This window comes from Anomalospiza imberbis, chromosome 9, assembly GCF_031753505.1.
Source record: "Anomalospiza imberbis isolate Cuckoo-Finch-1a 21T00152 chromosome 9, ASM3175350v1, whole genome shotgun sequence".
Classification (NCBI taxonomy): Eukaryota; Metazoa; Chordata; class Aves; order Passeriformes; family Viduidae; genus Anomalospiza; species Anomalospiza imberbis.
Window position 1 is genome coordinate 7126329 of NC_089689.1, and position 19530 is coordinate 7145858.

The window sequence follows — 19530 nt, forward strand, 5'->3', positions numbered from 1 at the left end:
AGAAAGCAAGCTCTCAGAGAGAGCTCCCAATACTAAACACGGTATTTTTTGGTCATAGATATGATACCTTGAACTACAGCCCAGATTGAAGCCTGTGTTGTGGCCGAGGGGGTTCATAACTGAGAGGGAGCCATGGCTGAGGGGGGAGCATGGCTGAAGGGGAGCAATGGCTGAGGGGGTCAAACGGGTGAGGGACAGTCGTGGCTGAGGGGATGTTATGGCTGAGGAGGAGTAAAGACCGAGGGAAACCTGCAGCTGAGGTGCTGACATGGCCAAGGAAGAGTCACGGCTGAGGGAGTGTCGCGGCAGGGCGGATCTCATGGCTGAAGGGGCGTCGTGGCTGAGGAGAACAGGCAGCGCCAGGTCCGAAGAACAAAGGTTCCTGAACCTTCGTGGCTGAGTGCTGCGACCAACACGGCAGCAGCCGGAACGGGCACAAAAGCGCTCCAGCCCCCACTGCTTCCCGCGCCTCAGCTCCAACGGGCACGGCGCCTCTTCCCGCCGGGCCTGAGGCGGAGGGACCGCGGAGGGCGGGGCGGCCGGACTCGTTTCGCGGCCGAGCGGAGCCGATCGCGACCGCCCCAGCACCGCCTCCTCCCCTCCCCGCTCTCCTCCCGCCTCGTGGAGGCGGAGGGTTCGGGGCGCAGCACTGTGCGTGTGTCCGCAGCTGCCGTGGCCGCGCTTACTCGCTCCGCTCCCGCCTTCCCTCGGCAGCGCCGCGCCCTCCGCTCTCCGCTCCCTCTCTTCCTCCGCTGCTCCTTCCCGGCCAGCCGGGGCTGCGCCTTCGAGTCTTCTTCCCCCGCATTCTGGAGGCTCCCAATATGTTCAGCGCCGTCCGCGCCCAGAGGCACCAGGTACGGCGGTCGGGAGCCGGGCAGGGGCCGTGCGCCCGCGCTTTGTTCGACGCCGGGGAGCGGGCGGAGGCGGCGGCCCGGGCTGGCGCCCCGTGCTCGGGGAACCGGAGCCCCTGCGGCCCCGCGGCGCTTTTGTTGCTTGCTCGGGGCCCGTTTTCTCGGGCCGCAGAGTTGTCCGCATGGCCTGAAGGGCGTGAGGCCGCTCCTCCCCGGCCGGGGCAGCGGGCGGGCCCCGGCGGCCGGGGAGGGCGGTGTAGCCCCCGGCCGGGAATCCCCGGGGTCCCCACGCGTGCGGGTGCGGGGCCAAGGTCAGGCTCTGCCTCTTCAAGCGCCGCGCTGCAGCCGCGGAGTGGCATCCTCCTAACCCGTACCGTGAGTGGGGGCGGGGGGGAAAGAGAATCGCGGGAATCTGCACTTGGAAGGAAATAGCCGCTCCGGGATGAGCAGCGTGTTCTGATAGCTGTTTGCCAATATGACCCTCCCTGTCATCTATACCAGTTCTAGGAAGTGGGAGATAATAAAGCAAAAACAGTGGCTGTCAGCTCGCATTAGTGCTTCTGGGGAGCGCTGATGAGGGTGAATGACCAAGGCAGTTTGGTTTTGGTTTTTTGAGGGGTGTTTGGGGAGGTGTACATTATTTTCTGCCTGCATGCACCAATTTCCAGAGATTTTTCGAATTTTCAGAGGCGCTTCAAGGTAAAAAATGCTTTTGCATTGGCACTTTTTCTGTACCCAGATTCCCACAGATAATAAAACCTGAATTGGCTGTAATTTCATGCAGGGTAGAAAAATACTGACAGTGAGAGGCAGAACATCCGAGTTATTTCCTAAGGAGATGGGTGGTGATAGACTAATGGAAATACAGTTTCATGTCACTCCTTATTTGTGTGGTTTGTGAAAGGAGGACTTTTTTTTTCTTGTTTGCAGTGATGGGTGTGTAGACACCACATCTCTTCTGTCAGAGCTAGAATATAAGAAAGCAAGCAGGAAGTGATGCTTTCATGGTGAGATTGGTTTAATTTTCAAAAGCAGATTTTGTTGCCACAAGCCTGACTCCTGGAGCACAGGATGCAACACTCAGGGAATACTTTCCAGTTAGGAAGCTGTGTGTTAGCTGCTGTAATTAAGTCTGCTTTTATTTTCATCAACTTGAGTTCTTAAGGAGCAGGAGATGGAGAATGGCAAAACCTGGCCAGAATGGGGGTGGAAGACAAGGAGGGCATACAAATAAAACTCAGTGATTTGGTTGTGTGACAGATGTTTGGACAACTGTGGGAAGTCTGTGTTAATAGAAAAAAATAAACCCAGGGGGTGGGAAAAGGGGAGGAAAGAACTCAGATTTTAGTAGAGTGAACGTGAGGCAGAAGGTTGAAAAAGAGATGTAGATAAGGACTGTGACAACAATAGCAAAAGTATAAAGTGGGAAAGGAGAGGAAAGGCAGAACCAGTGTGAAAAGGGAACTAATGACCAGAGCTAGGGCTTAGAAGCGTGGGAGGCCAGTCCTGGAAGCCAGTGCTGAATGAGCAGCCCGAGTGTTACAGCACAGCAGTAACACTGAAGCATGAAGCCTGCTGCTTATAAATTTTTTAAGTCTGCATGCATAAATGTGTTTGGAAGAGCTCTCTGGGCTTGCTTGCTATAGAGGGCAGTCCAAGCATTGCACCTTCCAGGGCTGCATGTAAGAGATTTTGGAAAATGTCTACAATACTCTGTCCTTCCTCTTCAGTTCCTCACCAGTGATAGCAAAGATTCCATCTTCCCTCTCCCTGACCTCACTGTTGGCATGGGAGCATGACTGAGGTTGATGTGCAGTGAAATAGAAAAATTTTGTCTACAAGTCATAGTTATCAGTGAGACTAAATCTTTAGTGGAAAGCAACTGAAAAGTGAATAAGCAAAACAAAATTGTGAATTCTGAGTCTTACTTTAGATTACTGGTATAAAGAGGTTAAGCCGCTTTTGTGGTGTAAAGGATGTTAATAAATGTGTTGGGTGTTTTGCCCAAATGCAGACTCAGCCATGAAAAGATGATGTGTTTTTACCATAAGTAAATGGTAATGCATGAAAGAAATGTTTTGAGGACGTTTGGTTTTATATTCTTATACAGATAATGGACTGTGAGCACTTGTAGGTGTGACCTACATTTCTTCTGAGCTGGGCTGTCACAAGCCAGAAAGCTCTGCCTGGGTGTTAAATTCCATTTTTGTTTCACATGTGTCAATCAAGTGTCTGTCATTACCTCAGCAAGTATTGACTTTAAATCAAAAGATTATCAAGTATCTCCCCCAAAATAGTGCTTTACCTGTGAGTTGAAGAAGTAGCACATTAATTTGACTGAAAGGTTTGTGCAGAATTGGCACAGCAAATACTGCTCATGGAAGATGGGCTGTATTAAAGATGAGAGGTGAAATAGATGGTCCCTGTGTTGTTAGGTCATGGGCAAGGTGACTCTGCCTCTGGGGCTTCTTGTCTTGGTGGTCACCTGAGACCACAGCTCCTGCAAGAGGCTCTGCAGGGGAGAGGCCTAGGGCAGCACTGAGGATCGCTGTGTCTCAGTATCATTGCTGTTTAGGTGAGTTTTCTTAAATGTACCTTTAAATGGGCAGCAGTGAAATAGAGGAGTTGAAAAGGAGGGAATCTCCCTTCTGGAAGTCAGGATGTGCAGCCAGTTTATCTCTGAGTGCACAATGAGATGTGACTCACTCACGGTCCAGTGGTGCCACCTTTGCTAGGTGGCAAAGGAAAATCTCTGTGCACAACATGAGGTGTTCAGGAAACAAAATTACTGCAGCAAGGTTGTGTTTAAAATCGAGCAGCTGGGCAGACGTTTGAATCCTTGCATTCCTGTGCCTGGGAAATGCTGGGGTGCTAGAACACACCATGTGGATGTTCAGTGACTTCAGGCCTGCCTGAACCCGGTGATTGGCTCTTGATCCAAGGGGGTCTCCAGCCCCATGCCAGCACCAATCCTTACTGTTAAAATTAGAACACAAATCCAGAGTTTACACATTACTCTATTTTTTTTTTTTTTTTGCATCATTTAAAAAGTAAGGGAATAGCTGCTCTCAAGTAGGAGTTTTCTCCAATGGAATGTGTTGTTTCCATTCTGGGATGATCATTCTGTAGCTTTAATGTGTTTAAAGACGTGCATTTGGATGGAGCTTGATATAATTAAGGAGGGGAAGGTAGTGACAAAGTGATTTCGATTTAAAAAATAATTTAAAGGAAAGAGTTTGTTTGCAGTACCTGTTTATGACCTTTAATGGCAGAATAAGCAGTGTTCTTGACTTTGCAGTGTATTTTGGCTGATAGCTTGGGTTGTGTTCTAGCGGCAGTACTCCAAACCAAAATATGGAAAGTTGTGAATCTGCTTGTGCTATTTAATGCTGTTTTGAGTAATAATATTAGCCATGACACACACAACAGCATTGAAACTCTGTGACAGTAATTAAGATGTTGAAATTCCTAGATATTCAGATTCGACAATAAAATTAGGGACATAAATGCATCTGCATGGGATTGGTGTCTCACACAAAGGAGGATTTTAACAGACAGACAGATCTTCCATTTCAATCCAGAACTATTTTGGATAACCTTCTTAGGTCTTGAAGGTCCCAAGCAAGTACCTATGGCAGAGTTAGAACATCGGAAATAAAACTGATATGTTACAGCAGAATGTGGCAACACACGCCCAGAGATGTAAACTGAGCGAGGCTGATTGTGGGAGTTAGAATAGTTTGACTAGCTGTCCTGTGACTTGAAATGTTTTGGTTGAGGTGAATCTTTGGGAAAGGTGTGGACATCGGGCTGTTGGCTTCTGTTTTGAGAAGTTTACTTGCTTTAAAAATTGCAGTGATTATGCCAGTTGTACCAGCAGGGAAGTGTTGACTGCCAAATGCCTATCTAAACAATATTTGTTAAATAGAACTTGGTGTCAGCTTCTTGACTTGCCTGTAGGATTACAAAAAGAATATACTTTAATTTATTATTCTTCAATCTCACCTTTATGTGAGATTTCTTTTCCCACCGAAGCAGACTGGCATTGCAGTGTGTTGATGGAATTGTGTGCATGGGTGCTGCTCCTGCAGCGCCCCAGCATTCCGGGGTGCTGTGTTCCTGTGATGTGGGACGCTGCTGTGCTCGGGAGCAGGTGTTCCCTTCTCCAGGCTGTGTGGCTGTGCCTGCTCCAGAGCCAAGCTCAGCGAGTGTTCGCTCTGCCGGCGCAGTTCTCTGCTGGCCGGACTCTTCTGTGTGCCCGGCTGTGGGAATGGAGGCAGTGTCCGTGGAGCTGGTACGAGGTGGGATAATGCCCTCTGCCGCTCCCGGGAATCAGCCTCCCGCTGGAGCTGCTGGGCTGCCCGGGCACCGGGCAGGTACCACTCCTGCCAAAGTCACCCCTGGGCTGAGCGCTGGCCATGCACCATGGTCACAAGGTTCTCTTCCCTGCAACGGAGGGCACTTTTAGTTTTTGACAAGGAGAAATGAGCTGCACCTATTTTTAGGAAACCCACTTCCCAATGTGGCATTTATTCTGTGGATACAAATATAGTGTTGAAACCGAAGTGATTGATGTTTTCCTGAGGTGGCACCAGGGTCATGGAAAGTTCCAGAGTGAGTGTTTGTTGCCTGTTCCCTCCCTGCTGCTGCTCCTCCTCCTCTTCTCTCCTCCCCAAAGAATCTCAGCATAAAGAGCCCACCGGCATGTGAATTCCCAGCAAAGCCACCCCAGTCTGCACTGCCAGTGCCAAGCTCAACCAGAACCCAACAGGGTCTGTTCCCAGCGTGGCAGAGAGACCTTTTACCAAAGAAAGCTGTCATACAGATTCCTGACTTTCTAAATCTTTCTGGAAGTAGCGGAGACTGGAGACATGCCCAGTCATTTCAGACATGTCCTTAATCCATCTTCAGACAATTTTAGGCATTCGGTAGAAGAAGGCTATAAGTAGATGAGCACAAGAAGAGCCGAAGGTAGGAGGCTTGTGGATTGTGTTCTTTTAGAAAATGGAGTAATTTCTGTTGTGTTACTTGTGAGTTATCTACTTGTGGAAGCAATAATGATAATAGGATGTGCTGATGGGCAGAATTGCTAAGGGATTGGCTAAAAATGGGATTTAGCTGTTCTAACTTTTTTCCTCAGCACTGATTTAGCCCTTTTCTTGTCTCCAGGCATATAACGATGATGTGGTTGATCTCTTATTAGGCATGAGGATATATTAGTGTCAGTATGGAATTTTTCAGGCTTCTTGATTTTTGTGGGGAAAAAAAACCCCAACCCCCCCCCAAAAACCAACAGCAACAATAGAACAACCCCAACTTTTTTGTGAAGAAAAACTTGTTTGTTTGGGTCAGGACTGTGAATCAAGTTTTATGTGAAATACGTGGCAGCACTATTTGTTGTCCTTACTTGATACCTTCTCCTTTATTGCAGGTTATGATGCATGACTATCACAGAAGAAATTCATGTCTATAGCTCATAAGGACGATATTACATCATCTTCAAGCCTGATAGTTTTGGAGTCCATATTGCAGCTGCAAACACACGTCTGCTTTTGCATTTCCACAAACATCTTCCCTATCAGGAGATCCTGAAACTCAAGTGCTCTGTTCTAACACAGTGATACCATTGGGCTATTTTAAATTGACAGTCATATATTTGCTTGGTAAGTTGTATCATTAATTGTGTATACAGTAGTTAATACTTCTGCTGAAATTATGTAAATTTAAAATCTTGATGTCTTTTCTTTAATAAAACACAACAAATGGATGTTTGTAAGTAAGATTATTGTTGCCAGTTTAGGGTTGAATACTTGCAGTAGTAAGTGAATTTAAAATAGATGGATTAACACTAGAAGTATTTTGTAGGAGCCTTGATATTTTCGTTACTGATTTTTGCAAACCACTTCTGGTTTGGAGTTTTCTTATGTAGTGTGATCTTCAGAATTTTCTTAAACTTGAGATGGAAATAAAAATTGTTACAAGTAGCATTAATAGAATCCCACATGTACCCTAAGGTTTTTAAGGTAACTGTGCTTCTGTGTATGTTAGCAGCTCAAACTTAGAAATTTTTTTTTTTGTTTTAAATTACTATTTCAAAGTTATTAGGTCAGGTAAGGGTAATAGTTTAGTATTCTTAATTGGCTTCTTATTTGGAAAGTGGTTAACTAAAAAAGAATCAATTAAAGGAGCTATGGAATAGCTTCAGATTAAAAAAAAAAAAGTTTCCTGAAGTTATTTTTCCAGTCTTAGACTGATCTCCCTGAGGTGGTATTTTTGTGTACGGCTGAGGTCTTCAGAGGAAGGTGTTCTAGCTTTGAGATGATTTAAAATAGATGATTATTGTTCAGAATTTATTAAATTATGTCTGTTTTGTTTGTCATAATGTTCTTTCATGACTTCCAGCTGCTCTAAAATACTGAGTCATTACTCATAAAATTAAATAGAAAATGTTTATCTATCTATTCTACTTCACAAGCTACTTTAAGTTCTCAGTTCTTATTTTTCAATGTAGCTGGGTTCTGTGTCTGTAAAAAATGCAGCTAGACCAGAGTGGTAGGGAGTGGAAAGTGGTGATGAATAATGTTAGCTGGGGATGGATCCACTGGAAAAGATCTTTAGGGAAGGGAATCCATGTAATCCAGTGGCTCCTAGCTTGCTCCCACAGAGCTGGCACAGACTCGGCCTGTGGTTTTGAACCCAGTACCTGCTGAAGTGATGTGGATGCATTAAAAATTGTGGCCTCAATCCCTGAAAATCATTAATCCATTTCTGCCCCCTGCATGTTTGTTTGCAAACAGTGTTGCTAGTACTGTTGCACTGAAGCAAAATGCTGTGTGTGTAACCTTTGCCCATTGCACGTGCAGCCAGACCAACACCAAAATGATTCCCAACGGATATTTGATGTTTGAGGATGAGAACTTCATCGAGTCGTCTGTTGCCAAACTCAACGCCTTACGGAAGAGCGGTCAGTTCTGTGACGTCCGCCTCCAGGTACCTGTGCCCTGCCCCAGTGGGGTGCCTGGGGGAATGTGGGGGTTATACCTTGTGAAGCTGGTGCTTCACAGACTAGGAGATGTGAGATTTTAGAAGCTCATTTTTCTGAGAAATGCATCCTGAAAAATATCCAAATGGGGTGCACTTGGAGAGAAGTGATGGTAACTTTCAGCTGGAGACTGTTGATTCGAAAAATTGATTTGAACTGTGGCACTCACCTGAGTAGGTCTTCATATTGTGAAAATACAAAGGTAATTGCAAAAAATCCTCACCAGCACATGGGCTTGTTTGTGTTTGACATAAAGGTGTGTGGACACGAGATGCTGGCGCACCGAGCCGTGCTTGCATGCTGCAGTCCCTACCTGTTTGAAATCTTCAACACTGACAGCGACTGTCATGGAGTTTCCCATGTGAAATTCGATGATCTCAACCCAGAAGCTGTTGAAGTTCTGTTGAATTATGCCTATACTGCTCAGTAAGTAGTTTTTACAGTAACTAGAGAGAGGATAGACTTTGATTTGAAAAATCAGAATAATAAGAGGTAAATTTCTGTATTTAATAGGTTAAAAGCTGATAAAGAGCTGGTGAAAGATGTATACTCTGCAGCAAAGAAGTTGAAGATGGAGAGGGTTAAGCAGGTACGGTTCTCAGCTCTTCTGGAAGTCCATTCTGCCTTCCCAGGCTGACAGCATTTCACCTTTTGATGTTAACAAGCCAAAACCCATGGCCTCTGTTTAAGAAGTGCTCAGCACAAAGCTACTGTACATGTTCCTTAGCACTGTATTGATTTGGTGCCAGCTGCATGTGTTGCTTCCACTTGAGCTGTCTTAGTGCCAGGGCGTTCCCTGAAGTTACGTTTTGTATTTGTGCACCTGTGTAAGAAGAACAGCTTTAAATCTTGGCTGATTCTTACCTTCAGGTCTGTGGCGGCAGTGCTGTGTTTGGTTGTGTTGGGAGCATGAACAAACATGTAAATCTGTCAGAAAAATAGTAATTGTCACGCTCCTGAACATAAATTTGGTAGTGCTTGACTTGGCAAATACCCTTAGCCGCAGATAGGGGTACCCTTTAAAAGAGAATTGGGATTATTAGCTCACCTGACTGAGAAGCAGTTTTGAATAGGTGTTAAGTAGAAAAGCATGGGGTCAATGTAGATGTCAGTAGCTTCCAAATGTGTCTGACCTTTTCATTTAAGATGTGCATAGTCCTGTGGAAGGCAATGTTCCCTTTTACAGCACTGGCATGGGGATGACAGCAGAGCCACTACTCTGCAGTTAGAAAACAGCTGCTGTATATTGGGATAGATAATTTAAATGTATTAAAACTGTGTTTGTACACTAAGCTGCAGCTCTTTCATTGCCAGGTTTGTGGTGACTATTTGCTCTCCAAGATGGACGTGCAGAGCTGCATCTCGTACCGGAACTTCGCCAGCTGCATGGGAGACTCTCGGTTGTTGAACAAGATCGATGGCTACATTCAGGAACACCTTGTAGAGATTTCAGAACAGGAGGAATTTCTCAAGCTCCCACGGTTAAAGGTTAGCTTAAGTTCGTAGAATTCTTTCTGGTACAGGATTACCAAAAAGCAACCTGAGGAGCAACTAGAATTTCCTTCCCTTTTGGAGGCAGGAAAGCTTGGTGTACTGACTGCTGACAGTAATGTAACAATTCTGGGTCTGTGTCTTATTGCTGTGAACCTTAACTGTAGAGAACACATGCTGTCACCCTTTCCAGGTCTAAAAGGTGATTGTATTTAAATGTGCTTCCTAGTTCCATAGGCTGAAAGTTCCTTGTGGTGTTTTCTGGCTCTGTGGTAAAGAGAGAGTTGTGCTTACTTTGTAGAGTACAGCATGCTACAGGGTAATTCCTAGAGAGTAAATCTTTTTCTCTTCTCCCTCAAGCTTGAAATAATGCTGGAAGACAATGTTGGCCTACCCAGCAATGGCAAATTGTACACAAAGGTAATCAACTGGGTACAGCGCAGCATCTGGGAGAACGGAGGCAGCCTGGAAGATCTAATGGAAGAGGTTAGTCTTTAAGAAAATGGGATTTTGGGATTAATCATTAAAAAAACCCCAAAAAAAGCCAATATGAAGGATGATCCCCTTTTTTTTCTTTTTTTTTTTCCCTTCACTTTTTTAACTGACCCTAAAGAATTTAAATTTTGCTGTAGGTACCCCTAAGCTGAGAAACTGGGGGGGTGTTCAGGTGAGCTGAATGCACTGTTCAGTCTGGTCTTCACTTTCCTTTTTGCTCCCCGTTGCTGTATAGTAGCCTCAGAGTGGCCTGTATCTGCTTTAGTTTGGGGAGGTGGTACTGAGACTTGTCATAGATTGGTGATGTTTTCCTTTGCAGGTTTTGCTTGTAAATGCACAGTAGGTAAAAGCTTCTAATGGTTGTTCCTCCCCGTTGGTTTATCTCCCCATAGGTTTATTAACAAAACTAGGATACCAAGGCTGAAGAACCAAGAAGAGCCTCAAGTGTATTGACACGTACAGAAGCAGCAGTCCTGCCCCAGTGCTCCTAAGAAAATCCGCTGTGGGCAGAGAACGATCATGATGATTTAATGGTGTTTACTTACTCCTTTACAGGATGCATTATTTTGAAACTTATGTGTTGTTAAATGGCTTTTCTCATGAATACTAATGGTAGATGTAGCCTGGGCAGTGTTTAATGGCAAAATTAGCGGGGAGACAAAATTTTTAATTGGCTCCAGCAAATGGACTTTACCAAATCTTGTGAAATTCTTCAAAATGTTCAAAATCTGCTATTACAAGCACAAAAGATCCCCAGAAACACTTGTCTAGGCAAAAGTACATGTTGATGCTGTCGTATAATCTCAAGTGTATATTTCCTCTTGGAGAAACTAATTTAAAAGCTTTGATCATGTTGAAATTAAGATGCATTTTATTGAAACAGCTGCATCTAGTTTCAGTGGTGGACAACAGTTTCTTCCAGAACTTAAATTTGTGTTGTCTTCCCTCATTCCCATACCTTTCTTTTAGAGTCTGTTGGCTTCTCTTGGCCTTTTATGATGGAGATAAATGTGTATTTTTCATAGCAGAAAACTTGTGTGCAGGGATAAGGAAAATGCTTGCATGAGACTGTGAATTTGTGTAACTCTGCAAATTAATGTGCCTTTTGCTTGTCTAATGTTTCTGTGCTGGGAAAACAGCAGAAGTCCAAGGAAAATGAAGATTTCTCTCAAGCTGAGAAAGTAAGGAACCCTCACACCCGGTTTGAAGATTGCCACCATGACATCTGCTTCCTTTTAGTTTTGCCACTGTGCGAGCTTGAGATGAGCTGACGAGCAGTGTGGTGCCTGGGGTAATGTGCCTGTAGCTGAGGAGCACAGAGACAGCAGCCACATGGGTGTTCTGTTGTTGTTTTTGCAGGTGCAAACGCTGTACTACTCAGCTGATCACAAGCTGCTTGATGGAAATCTGCTAGATGGACAGGCTGAGGTGTATGGCAGTGATGATGACCACATTCAGTTTGTGCAGGTACCAATTGCAGACAGTCTCAGGTAACCCCAGGTAGACTGGAGCAGTTTACAGCACACCTGAAGTCTTGTGTTCTGCTGGCAGAGAAGGCAGCAGGTGCTGTGGTGGAGAAATGCACCAGAAGGTGTCTGGCTGGGAGCTGCTGCAGGCCGTGATGTGCTCTCAGCTTCTGTCTCTTTGGCAGGCTGGGCTGACTCTCAGCCTTTGCACGACAGAGTGCTCTAATTCCGACTTCAAAATCAATCCTGGCTGTTAGAAGAAAGAAGAGGCAGACAGGCACTCAGCTGTAGGAAGTCAGCTGAGACATTGTAGAGTTCCCAGAGACTGTAGAGAAACACAGACTGCTTGGCTTGCAGTGGGGAATGTGTCTGGTTAATTTTGGCCCAGAAAAAGATTCCAGATCCAAGTTCTAATCCTTCAGCTGCCAGTGTCCGCTTTTGTTCAGCTGCACTGGTGGTGTAGCTGCCAAATCTCTCTGATGCTTTGACCGACTGCAAATCACTCCTGTGCTTTTTGAGAGGTCGTTTTTTATGGTTTTATTTTTTATTTCTTACCAGGTGCAATCCTTCTGAACTCCAGAAAACCACATGGCTTAGTACAAACGCAGGCTAAGATAGAAAGAATTAAAAAAGGACTAACAGTTGTAAATTATCAGTTGCTTTATACAAATGAACTTGGTTTAAATGTATGAATTTGAAACAAATACATTGTAATATTTTATAACAGTGAAACATGTTCATACAAAAAGTTTCCTTTATTAAATTCTTAGCTAACGTGTAAAACACTGTCCATCCCAGAACGTGGATTTTAGAAGTGAAATGAGAGGAAAAGTAAAAGCCAGCTAATTTTCCAGTTTGTTAATTGTATTTAGACAGCCTTCACAGGGTTCTCCACCTCTGGATACCACTTATAATGCTTAGAAACAGGGAGGTGAATGTTAAGAAAGTTCATTTTCAGAACTAAGACCAGGATTTGTCAATGTTTTTCTACAAATCCTTTCTAATGAGAAAAATCACCAGCTTCAGACATCCTAAACAGTTGAGGGAGCTAACACTAAAAATCCCCTAGATGCCAGTCCTAGAAAAATTGTAACTTTTACATTTTTAAATTACAAAACTTTATATTTTCTCTTGCTTTCGAGGCAATTTAAAGATAAGAGCTTAAGTGGTTAATTGGATGAAGGTTCAGAAATTAAAAAACTGCTCTCTCCAAGTGCGCCGCTTGTCACGGTGAGCTGAGCTTAGCAATCCAGCTCCTTTGTGTGAGGTTATCTGAGTTAGGTGATGTGTTTCTGAAGTCTTGTGACAGTTTCCATGGAGATCAGGCTCCAGAGAACTGTGCAAGCATCACAGACTTGGGACTGTGGTCATAAACTCTGCTGCTGAACAGTGTAGACAGCATGGTAACTTCCTGTGCTTCAGGAAGAGCCTCTACAACCCAGCCAACTTTGCTGAAACTGGGAATTTTGAGTTTTTTCTTTAATAGAGTAAAATAATATAAGCTGTGGTATAAATTTAATTGGAAATGAAAAGAAAGAAGAAATCTCTTGTTAGTGGAAGTATCAAGGGAGTAAAATCCAAGAAACAGCTAATCTGAGCACAGAGGGGAAATGAGGTAAAATTAGTTTGTCTTCAGGGAATGAAGAGAATAGTTAATTCATTTCCAAACAACATTATATAATTAACTGAAGTTCCAGAAGCAGAGCTTGGGAGTGAGGCTTCTGTGTGGTAGCTCAGTTCTTTCCAGCTGCATGTAGTTCTTTCCTTACATTCGTAAATCCTGCTAGAAATGCACACTCGCTTCAGGGATTTGCAGTCCTGCACCAGCAATATAAAGCTGCAGTCACAGGATAAAGTGAGTTTCAGGAGAAAAGGGTAGGGTGGTTTTTGGCCACTGTTTCTGGGCAGGCAAGATGTTCTGCTGAAAATATAGGTGTGCTATAAATGCTGCTCTGCGGAGGTGGTAGACGAGCGTGCTCTGGAGTAGCTACACAGTATCTCAGAGAAGCAGAGGTAAAAGGAGCTGTAGTCTCTGGCTAGGTTTCTGTAGCTGCCTTTTGATTTTGCAGAAGAGGCCACCACGTGAGAATGATCACAAGCAGATCAGTAGCAGCTCCTCTGGAAGTCTTTCTCCAAATGCTACTGTTCAGAGTCCTAAACACGAGTGGAAAATCATTGCTTCAGAGAAGACTTCGAGTGAGTAACAGGGGCAGGGGTTGTCTAACAGATGTGTCTCCTCTCGGGTACCTGCCACCTTCTGCTCCCTGGGGATTTACCTTCACATCTTTGAGGAATGCTGAGGTGTTTCTTCTTCCTTATGATACAAGTCAAGTAATTTGTAGGGTACTTCAGATGTACCTGGGCCAAACTGGGATGACATAAATTTCAGTTCCTTATCAACTAAATCCGTGGTGTGTCATAATTTTCCCAGAAAATCCTAGGGACACAGGCAGTCCATAGTTAATTAACAGAGCTGTTTCCACTGTGTGTGAGAGGAGATTCCCAGCACATGTTTAAGTTGTTGTCGTATGTCCTTCGAGCACTCTTTTAGTATCTAAAGCATAGTTGTCAATAACTAACACTTTTGGAACCAGTAACCTGAAAAAATGAAGTTTCCGTGCCGCCAAGGGGAGCGGCACGACCAGCAGAGCCCATTTGGCATCCAGCTCAGTCCCCCTTTGCGTGGCACCCAGCTTAGGGTGGCGGTGTGCTGTCCCCGCAGGTAACACGTACCTGTGCCTGGCCGTGCTGGACGGGGTGCTGTGCGTGATCTTCCTGCACGGCCGCAACAGCCCGCAGAGCTCCCCCTCGAGCACCCCGCGGCTGCTGAAGAGCCTGAGCTTCGAGCTGCAGCCCAGCGACCTCATCGAGAAGCCCATGTCCCCCATGCAGTACGCGCGCTCGGGGCTGGGCACGGCCGAGCTGAACGGCAGGCTCATCGCTGCGGGTGAGCCGGGGCGCCGGGCCGGGGGGTGGGCTGGTGCCTCTGAACGTGGGGCCAGTAACCTCTCGCTTGCAGGGGGCTACAACAGGGAGGAGTGCCTGCGCACCGTGGAGTGCTACGACCCTGAGAAGGACACCTGGACGTTCATCGCACCCATGAGGACGCCGAGGGCCCGGTTCCAGATGGCAGTGCTGATGGTGTGTGCGGTGGGGAGCAAGCCTGTGGGACCCCACCTGGGCTGAGCTGAACAGGGCACACTGAACAGGATGGCTCTAGAAGTTGTTTCTCTTAGTTCCATGGTTACCTGAGTGCTCACGAGCTGACTGGTGTGCTGAGAGGTGACGGGTTGTTGGTTTGTTCTCTCAGGGGCAGCTGTATGTCGTGGGTGGGTCAAACGGCCACTCGGATGACTTGAGCTGTGGAGAGATGTACGAGCCCGAGATTGATGACTGGACCCCTGTTCCCGAGCTGCGGACCAACCGCTGCAACGCAGGTGAGGCCTCTGCAGCGCCCGACTGGGGGCTGGGGACTCAGCCAGTTCTTACTCACTTGCCATTCTTTCCTCTGGCAACAGGAGTGTGTGCCCTGAACGGAAAGCTCTACATTGTGGGTGGTTCTGATCCCTATGGCCAGAAAGGACTGAAGAACTGCGATGTGTTTGATCCTGTAACAAAGGCTTGGACGAGCTGTGCTCCCCTTAACATCCGTAAGTTTGTTGGGGAGCTGGGCAGGGATGAGGAGAAAAGGGCCACTGCAGAACTGCACCAAACCAAAAACTACACCAAAGCAAAGCCCCTTTGAGTCGCTGCTGCTGTGGGCTGTTGGTGGTGGCTGACAATGCCAGCTTTGGTTGCAGGGAGGCACCAGTCGGCTGTGTGTGAGCTGGGGGGGTACCTGTACATCATCGGCGGGGCCGAGTCCTGGAACTGCCTCAACAGCGTGGAGCGCTACAACCCCGAGAACAACACCTGGACCCTGATGGCGCCCATGAACGTGGCACGGCGCGGCGCCGGCGTGGCTGTCCGTGATGGTAGGGCTGGGGCTGCTGCCTCGGGGCCTTTCATGTTTGTTCTGATGCGAGTACAATACAAAGTTGTGCTCCTTTTTTGGGCAGGAAACAATACAGTAGGAGCCTGGTTAAATGCCCAGTTTTAATTAAAAAGCAAAAAACCTCTTGGCTGTGGGGCATTCACCCCACCTCTTTGTTTTGTAAGTGTCACTGTGCAGCTTCTAAAGCTGCACCTGTTTGAATTTGGACTTGGCTCTTACTGTGAATCAAATTCCTGTCATTTGTCTTGGGCAGGAGACCCAAAGCAGATCGCTCCTGTAAGTGCAGACCATGACCAGGCCAAGGTCTGCAACAACACCTGGGTCCCTTGGGGCTTTGTTGAGCCTCCTGGTGGGAGCACAGGGCCAGCTGGTGCTGAGCAGTGAGCGTGGCTCCCTTTCTCACACAGGCAAGCTCTTTGTGGCTGGAGGATTTGACGGCACGCACGCGGTGAACTGCGTGGAGATGTACGACCCTGCCAGGAACGAGTGGAAGATGATGGGCAGCATGACCACGCCCAGGAGCAACGCCGGCATCACCACCGTGGCCAACACCATTTATGCAGTGGGGGGCTTTGATGGCAATGAGTTCTTGAACACACTTGAGGTCTATAATCCAGAGTCAAATGAGTGGAGCCCCTACACCAAAATTTACAAGTTTTAAGTGAATTAAATTCCCTTTTCAAACTAACAGGCTTAGTGATGTAATTGTGTTTCAGTTAGAGGTACACCTGTGAATAGGGGTGGGGAGGGCATAGATGTTGCCAACAGCAACACAGAGCTTTTGCATATTGCATATTAACGTGCTGTATATATTTGTTTTGGAAAAAATATTGAGATGAAGGGGTTTTTTGTGTATTTTAGAACTTGAAAGGTTTTGGTTTTGTTTTAAGATTTTGATGATAATGCAAGAGAAACTAGACTGGGCATATCATTTCAGGAGCTTCCCCCAGTATTTGTTACTTTGCACATTGGATGACTTCTTGGAGGTGTGTTCTTGGGGCAGGAAGGGTAACATTTGTGGGGGATAATATTTTTTTCTTTCATCAGGCCTTGGTTTCCTTCAGTAACTGGAACAATCTGTAACAAGAAGCCTTATTTAAATAGATATAATGGCTATTTTTTTTATTAAAAAAAGCTGACATGCCTCTGCTAATACCTTATCTTTTACAATTGCCTTTTTATAACAGTTTTTATATACTCAGCAGAGTATTTTGTCTGTTGAAATGCAAATGGCAGATAAATGGTTATTGAAACAAAGAGATAGCCTTGGAGTTTCTAGAGCCCGAGTGGGACAGTGGATTGCCCCCACAGGTGAGCTGCTGCCTCTGCTGCAGTAGTGTGAGTTAGTCTGCACCACCTTCCTTAGAGCTGCATAGGGTTTCTGGACATGACACACCCAGACTTTCTAGGGTGGGACAAGGATTCTGGCTCCAAGTGTTTTGAGGAGAATGCAGAGCCTGCTTTCTGTACAGCAGTTTTGTTACTCTGGGTGAGCTGATCTTTGTACAACAACAACAAGTTTGGGGAGGGGGGGTCTCATGGGTTTTAAACTCTTGCCAGCTGGCAAAGAAAATGTGTTGTAGTACCTGTCTTTATTTTTCTAATATTACCAGCTGGAAGTGTGATAGAACATGAATAACTTGATTTTGTATGTGCTCATAGTCCAGTTTTAGTTCACTTTCTCTGCTCCTATGGATCAAACATTGGGGTGGGATGACTTGGTGTCTAATGTGTAGTGCTGCACATCTAACTCTGGGTGCCAAAACTAGCACTGACTGCTTGCTGCTGCTGCAAACACATTAAAGGTACCTTTTGGGAAACCCTTGCACCACAGGCGTGCCCTGACCTGGCTGTGTGTCCTTTTCTTCAAGGAGGCGGTGTCCAAAGAGGAGATACCAAAAGTGACGTTTCAGATGGGGGCAGGCACGGGGCAGGGGGTGGAGTGTCCCATGTCCCTCATGCCTGCAGTGGAGTCAGGCTTGCTGCTTGAGGGACCAGGGCCTCGGAGCACCACAGCCCCTGGGCCGTGTGTGGGCCAGGGCTTTCCCTGCTCAGGGGCTGTGTACAGAAACCTCTCTGCAGGTTGGGTGGTGCCCCACAGGGCTGGGGGAACAGGGGTCACACAAACTTGCAAATGCACAACAGAGGTGCAAAGCTGCGCCCGGAGCTACTCCTTCACCTTTAGGGATGAGGCACACTGGTGCTAGGCCAGGTCCTGTGCAGCGGGGCAGGAGCCTAGCTGCTCCAGCTTCCCATGGGAGTGGGAAAACACACCAGGCCCAGGAAATTCCTGCACACCAGCCTCTGCAGGCAGACTTGTCCTCCACAACAGCCCCTTCCAGCTGCCCAGAGAGCACAGCCAGCATGTGCTGCAGCTGGGCCAGGGTTGGGACACGTGATCCCATCAGCACCTTTGAGCCAACATCCCCACGCCGTTCCAAGGGCTGGAGAACCCCCATGGAAACAGCCCTGTACAGTCACTGTGCTCCAACAGGAATTCCACCCTACCTGGGCAGGACTGCACTGCACTTGAATCCACAGGGACTGGGCAAAGCCACTCAGAATTAACCACTGTTTAATGTAACAATAAATTACATTTTTACAATCAAGAATTTACAAATACATCCAAAAGTTAATATCAAAATAGACACTTCAGAACTTTGCCAGTCAGCTCATCTCTGTACAAATACATACAAGAAGAGGTAGAGTTAAAGGCCTTAGAAAATGGCTTTTGGAAAGTTTCGTGGACTTAAAGCAGGTCTGGAAAGCAACCAGCAGTGCAGCCAGAGAGGGATGTCACCTGGAGAGCAGGGGGGGACCCAGGCCCACCTGCCAGAAGGATGTGGCAAGAGCAGGATAAGGAGTTTCCCCAAAAGCACTGCTAGCAAGTTTCCACTGTATGAAGATAAAGTGCCTGCTTAAAGAAAGGAGAAATGCCCTTTTCCTCTGAAAAGGGGTATGGGACAAACACCTGCGTGAGGGTGGGGGTCTGTTTCGTCTTTAAGGGAAAACAAGCATCAACCTGCTCCTTTGCCCATTCTACATCCTCTCTGAAGCCTTCACTGCACAGGACACACACGTTGTGTCTGTGGGTCAGTCCTTCATTCCTGGCCTTGCACTCAGCTACTTCCTACCCTTGGGTGACACAACAGATTCCTTTCTCTCACCTGTGACTTATAAAGTACCAGCAAAACAAACAGGGTTTTCCTATACAGCCGTAAACAGCTCAGTTCCTCACGGGAACGCTGGATGCTCAGAGCAGCACAGCACAGCTGCTATATCCCACACCAGCCCTGCTTCTCCTGGCCATCCATGGCTATCCAGCAGCACCCTCACTCAAGACAGAACATTCTAGTACTGAATAGAATTCTCAGCAGAAATCCCAACATTTAATGTCCACGTGAAACTGTGTTTTCCCTTCAACTCCAACCCAAACCAGCACCTTCGAGAAGCAAAGCCGGCAGGGTTTTGGCTCCTCCAGCACTTCTCTCCTCCCCTTGAGGAGGTGGGTCAGAGCCAGCCCCGGCTCTCGGCCTCCCTGTGCACGGACGCCTGGCACTGCTCCAGCGTCTGCTCCAGCTGTGCCAGCTGGCAGCAGCCCACTTCCAGCCTCTCCCTGGGAGACAGGAGAGAAAGGTTAGCAGAACACAGCAGAACAGGAATCTTTACCAATACCCCTTAAATTTTCAAGGACGTTTCCATCAAACTCAAGCAGCAGCAGTGACGTTTGCACTACAGCTGGTAAATCTGAGGATTTCACATGAGCTCCTTACAACAGCCAACCCACAACTGAACTCCTGTTCCCTTCTAGGGCAGGTAAAGTGGAACAATTGTCAGGAGAGGTCACTGACATCAACCTTCTGCAGAGATCTGGGATTCTGGAAGGTTCAGTTCAACCATCCTTCATACACTGACACATCCTGTACTCACAATCAAAATAAGGATCTGGATACCCCCTTGTAGGAATGTGCTTTTTGTAGATGGAGTAAACAAGTTACTTTTTGTTTCCTTAAAAAGGAAAAAAGTTTAGAAGTTTCTGTCTTTAATTTGGTTAAAAGACACTTCCTAAGACTATGGGGACTTTACCTTAAACTTAAGGATAGCTCATTGGATAGAAGCTAAAAAGTCTTACTTAAGCAATTTACTAGAAAAAGAAGAGAACAAAAGAAGTAAATCGCTTTTGTGAAGTGT

At 46.4% G+C, this 19530-nt stretch overlaps 2 protein-coding genes across 5 annotated transcripts in view; one reads left to right on the top strand and one right to left on the bottom strand.

The window, feature by feature from the left end:
- Positions 1-457: 457 nt before the first annotated feature.
- Positions 458-17184, top strand: IVNS1ABP (influenza virus NS1A binding protein). Of its 2 annotated transcripts, none has more exons than XM_068199495.1 (15): positions 458-854; positions 6283-6514; positions 7715-7841; positions 8150-8319; positions 8407-8482; positions 9208-9381; positions 9745-9870; positions 11239-11346; positions 13415-13541; positions 14068-14292; positions 14365-14486; positions 14656-14782; positions 14864-14995; positions 15146-15319; positions 15747-17184. In XM_068199495.1, exons 3-15 carry the CDS (start codon positions 7731-7733, stop codon positions 15998-16000), a joined length of 1926 nt encoding a protein of 641 aa, XP_068055596.1. In that variant the 5' UTR covers positions 458-854; positions 6283-6514; positions 7715-7730; the 3' UTR covers positions 16001-17184. The 2 variants fall into 2 exon arrangements, with proteins under 2 accessions (XP_068055596.1, XP_068055597.1); XM_068199496.1 differs by lacking the exon at positions 458-854 and adding an exon at positions 5567-5822.
- The window catches only part of SWT1 (SWT1 RNA endoribonuclease homolog), a 63167-nt gene continuing 60104 nt past the window's right edge, over positions 16468-19530 (bottom strand). For all 3 annotated transcript variants that reach the window (XR_011002030.1, XM_068199492.1, XM_068199490.1), the window contains one exon: positions 16468-18955. Coding sequence is in view for 2 of the 3 variants with exons in the window: in XM_068199492.1 (XP_068055593.1) it covers positions 18850-18955 (106 nt within the window). In the remaining variant the exon portion in view is untranslated. The remainder of the gene's footprint in view (positions 18956-19530) is intronic.

Bases quoted from the DNA above. Each gene is read 5' to 3' on its own strand.
- IVNS1ABP (XM_068199495.1), top strand. From the start codon at position 7,731: ATGATTCCCAACGGATATTTGATGTTTGAGGATGAGAACTTCATCGAG. The intron at 8,320-8,406 runs GTAAGTAGTTTT...TGTATTTAATAG, and splicing joins AATTATGCCTATACTGCTCA to GTTAAAAGCTGATAAAGAGC. The intron at 9,382-9,744 runs GTTAGCTTAAGT...TTCTCCCTCAAG, and splicing joins TCAAGCTCCCACGGTTAAAG to CTTGAAATAATGCTGGAAGA.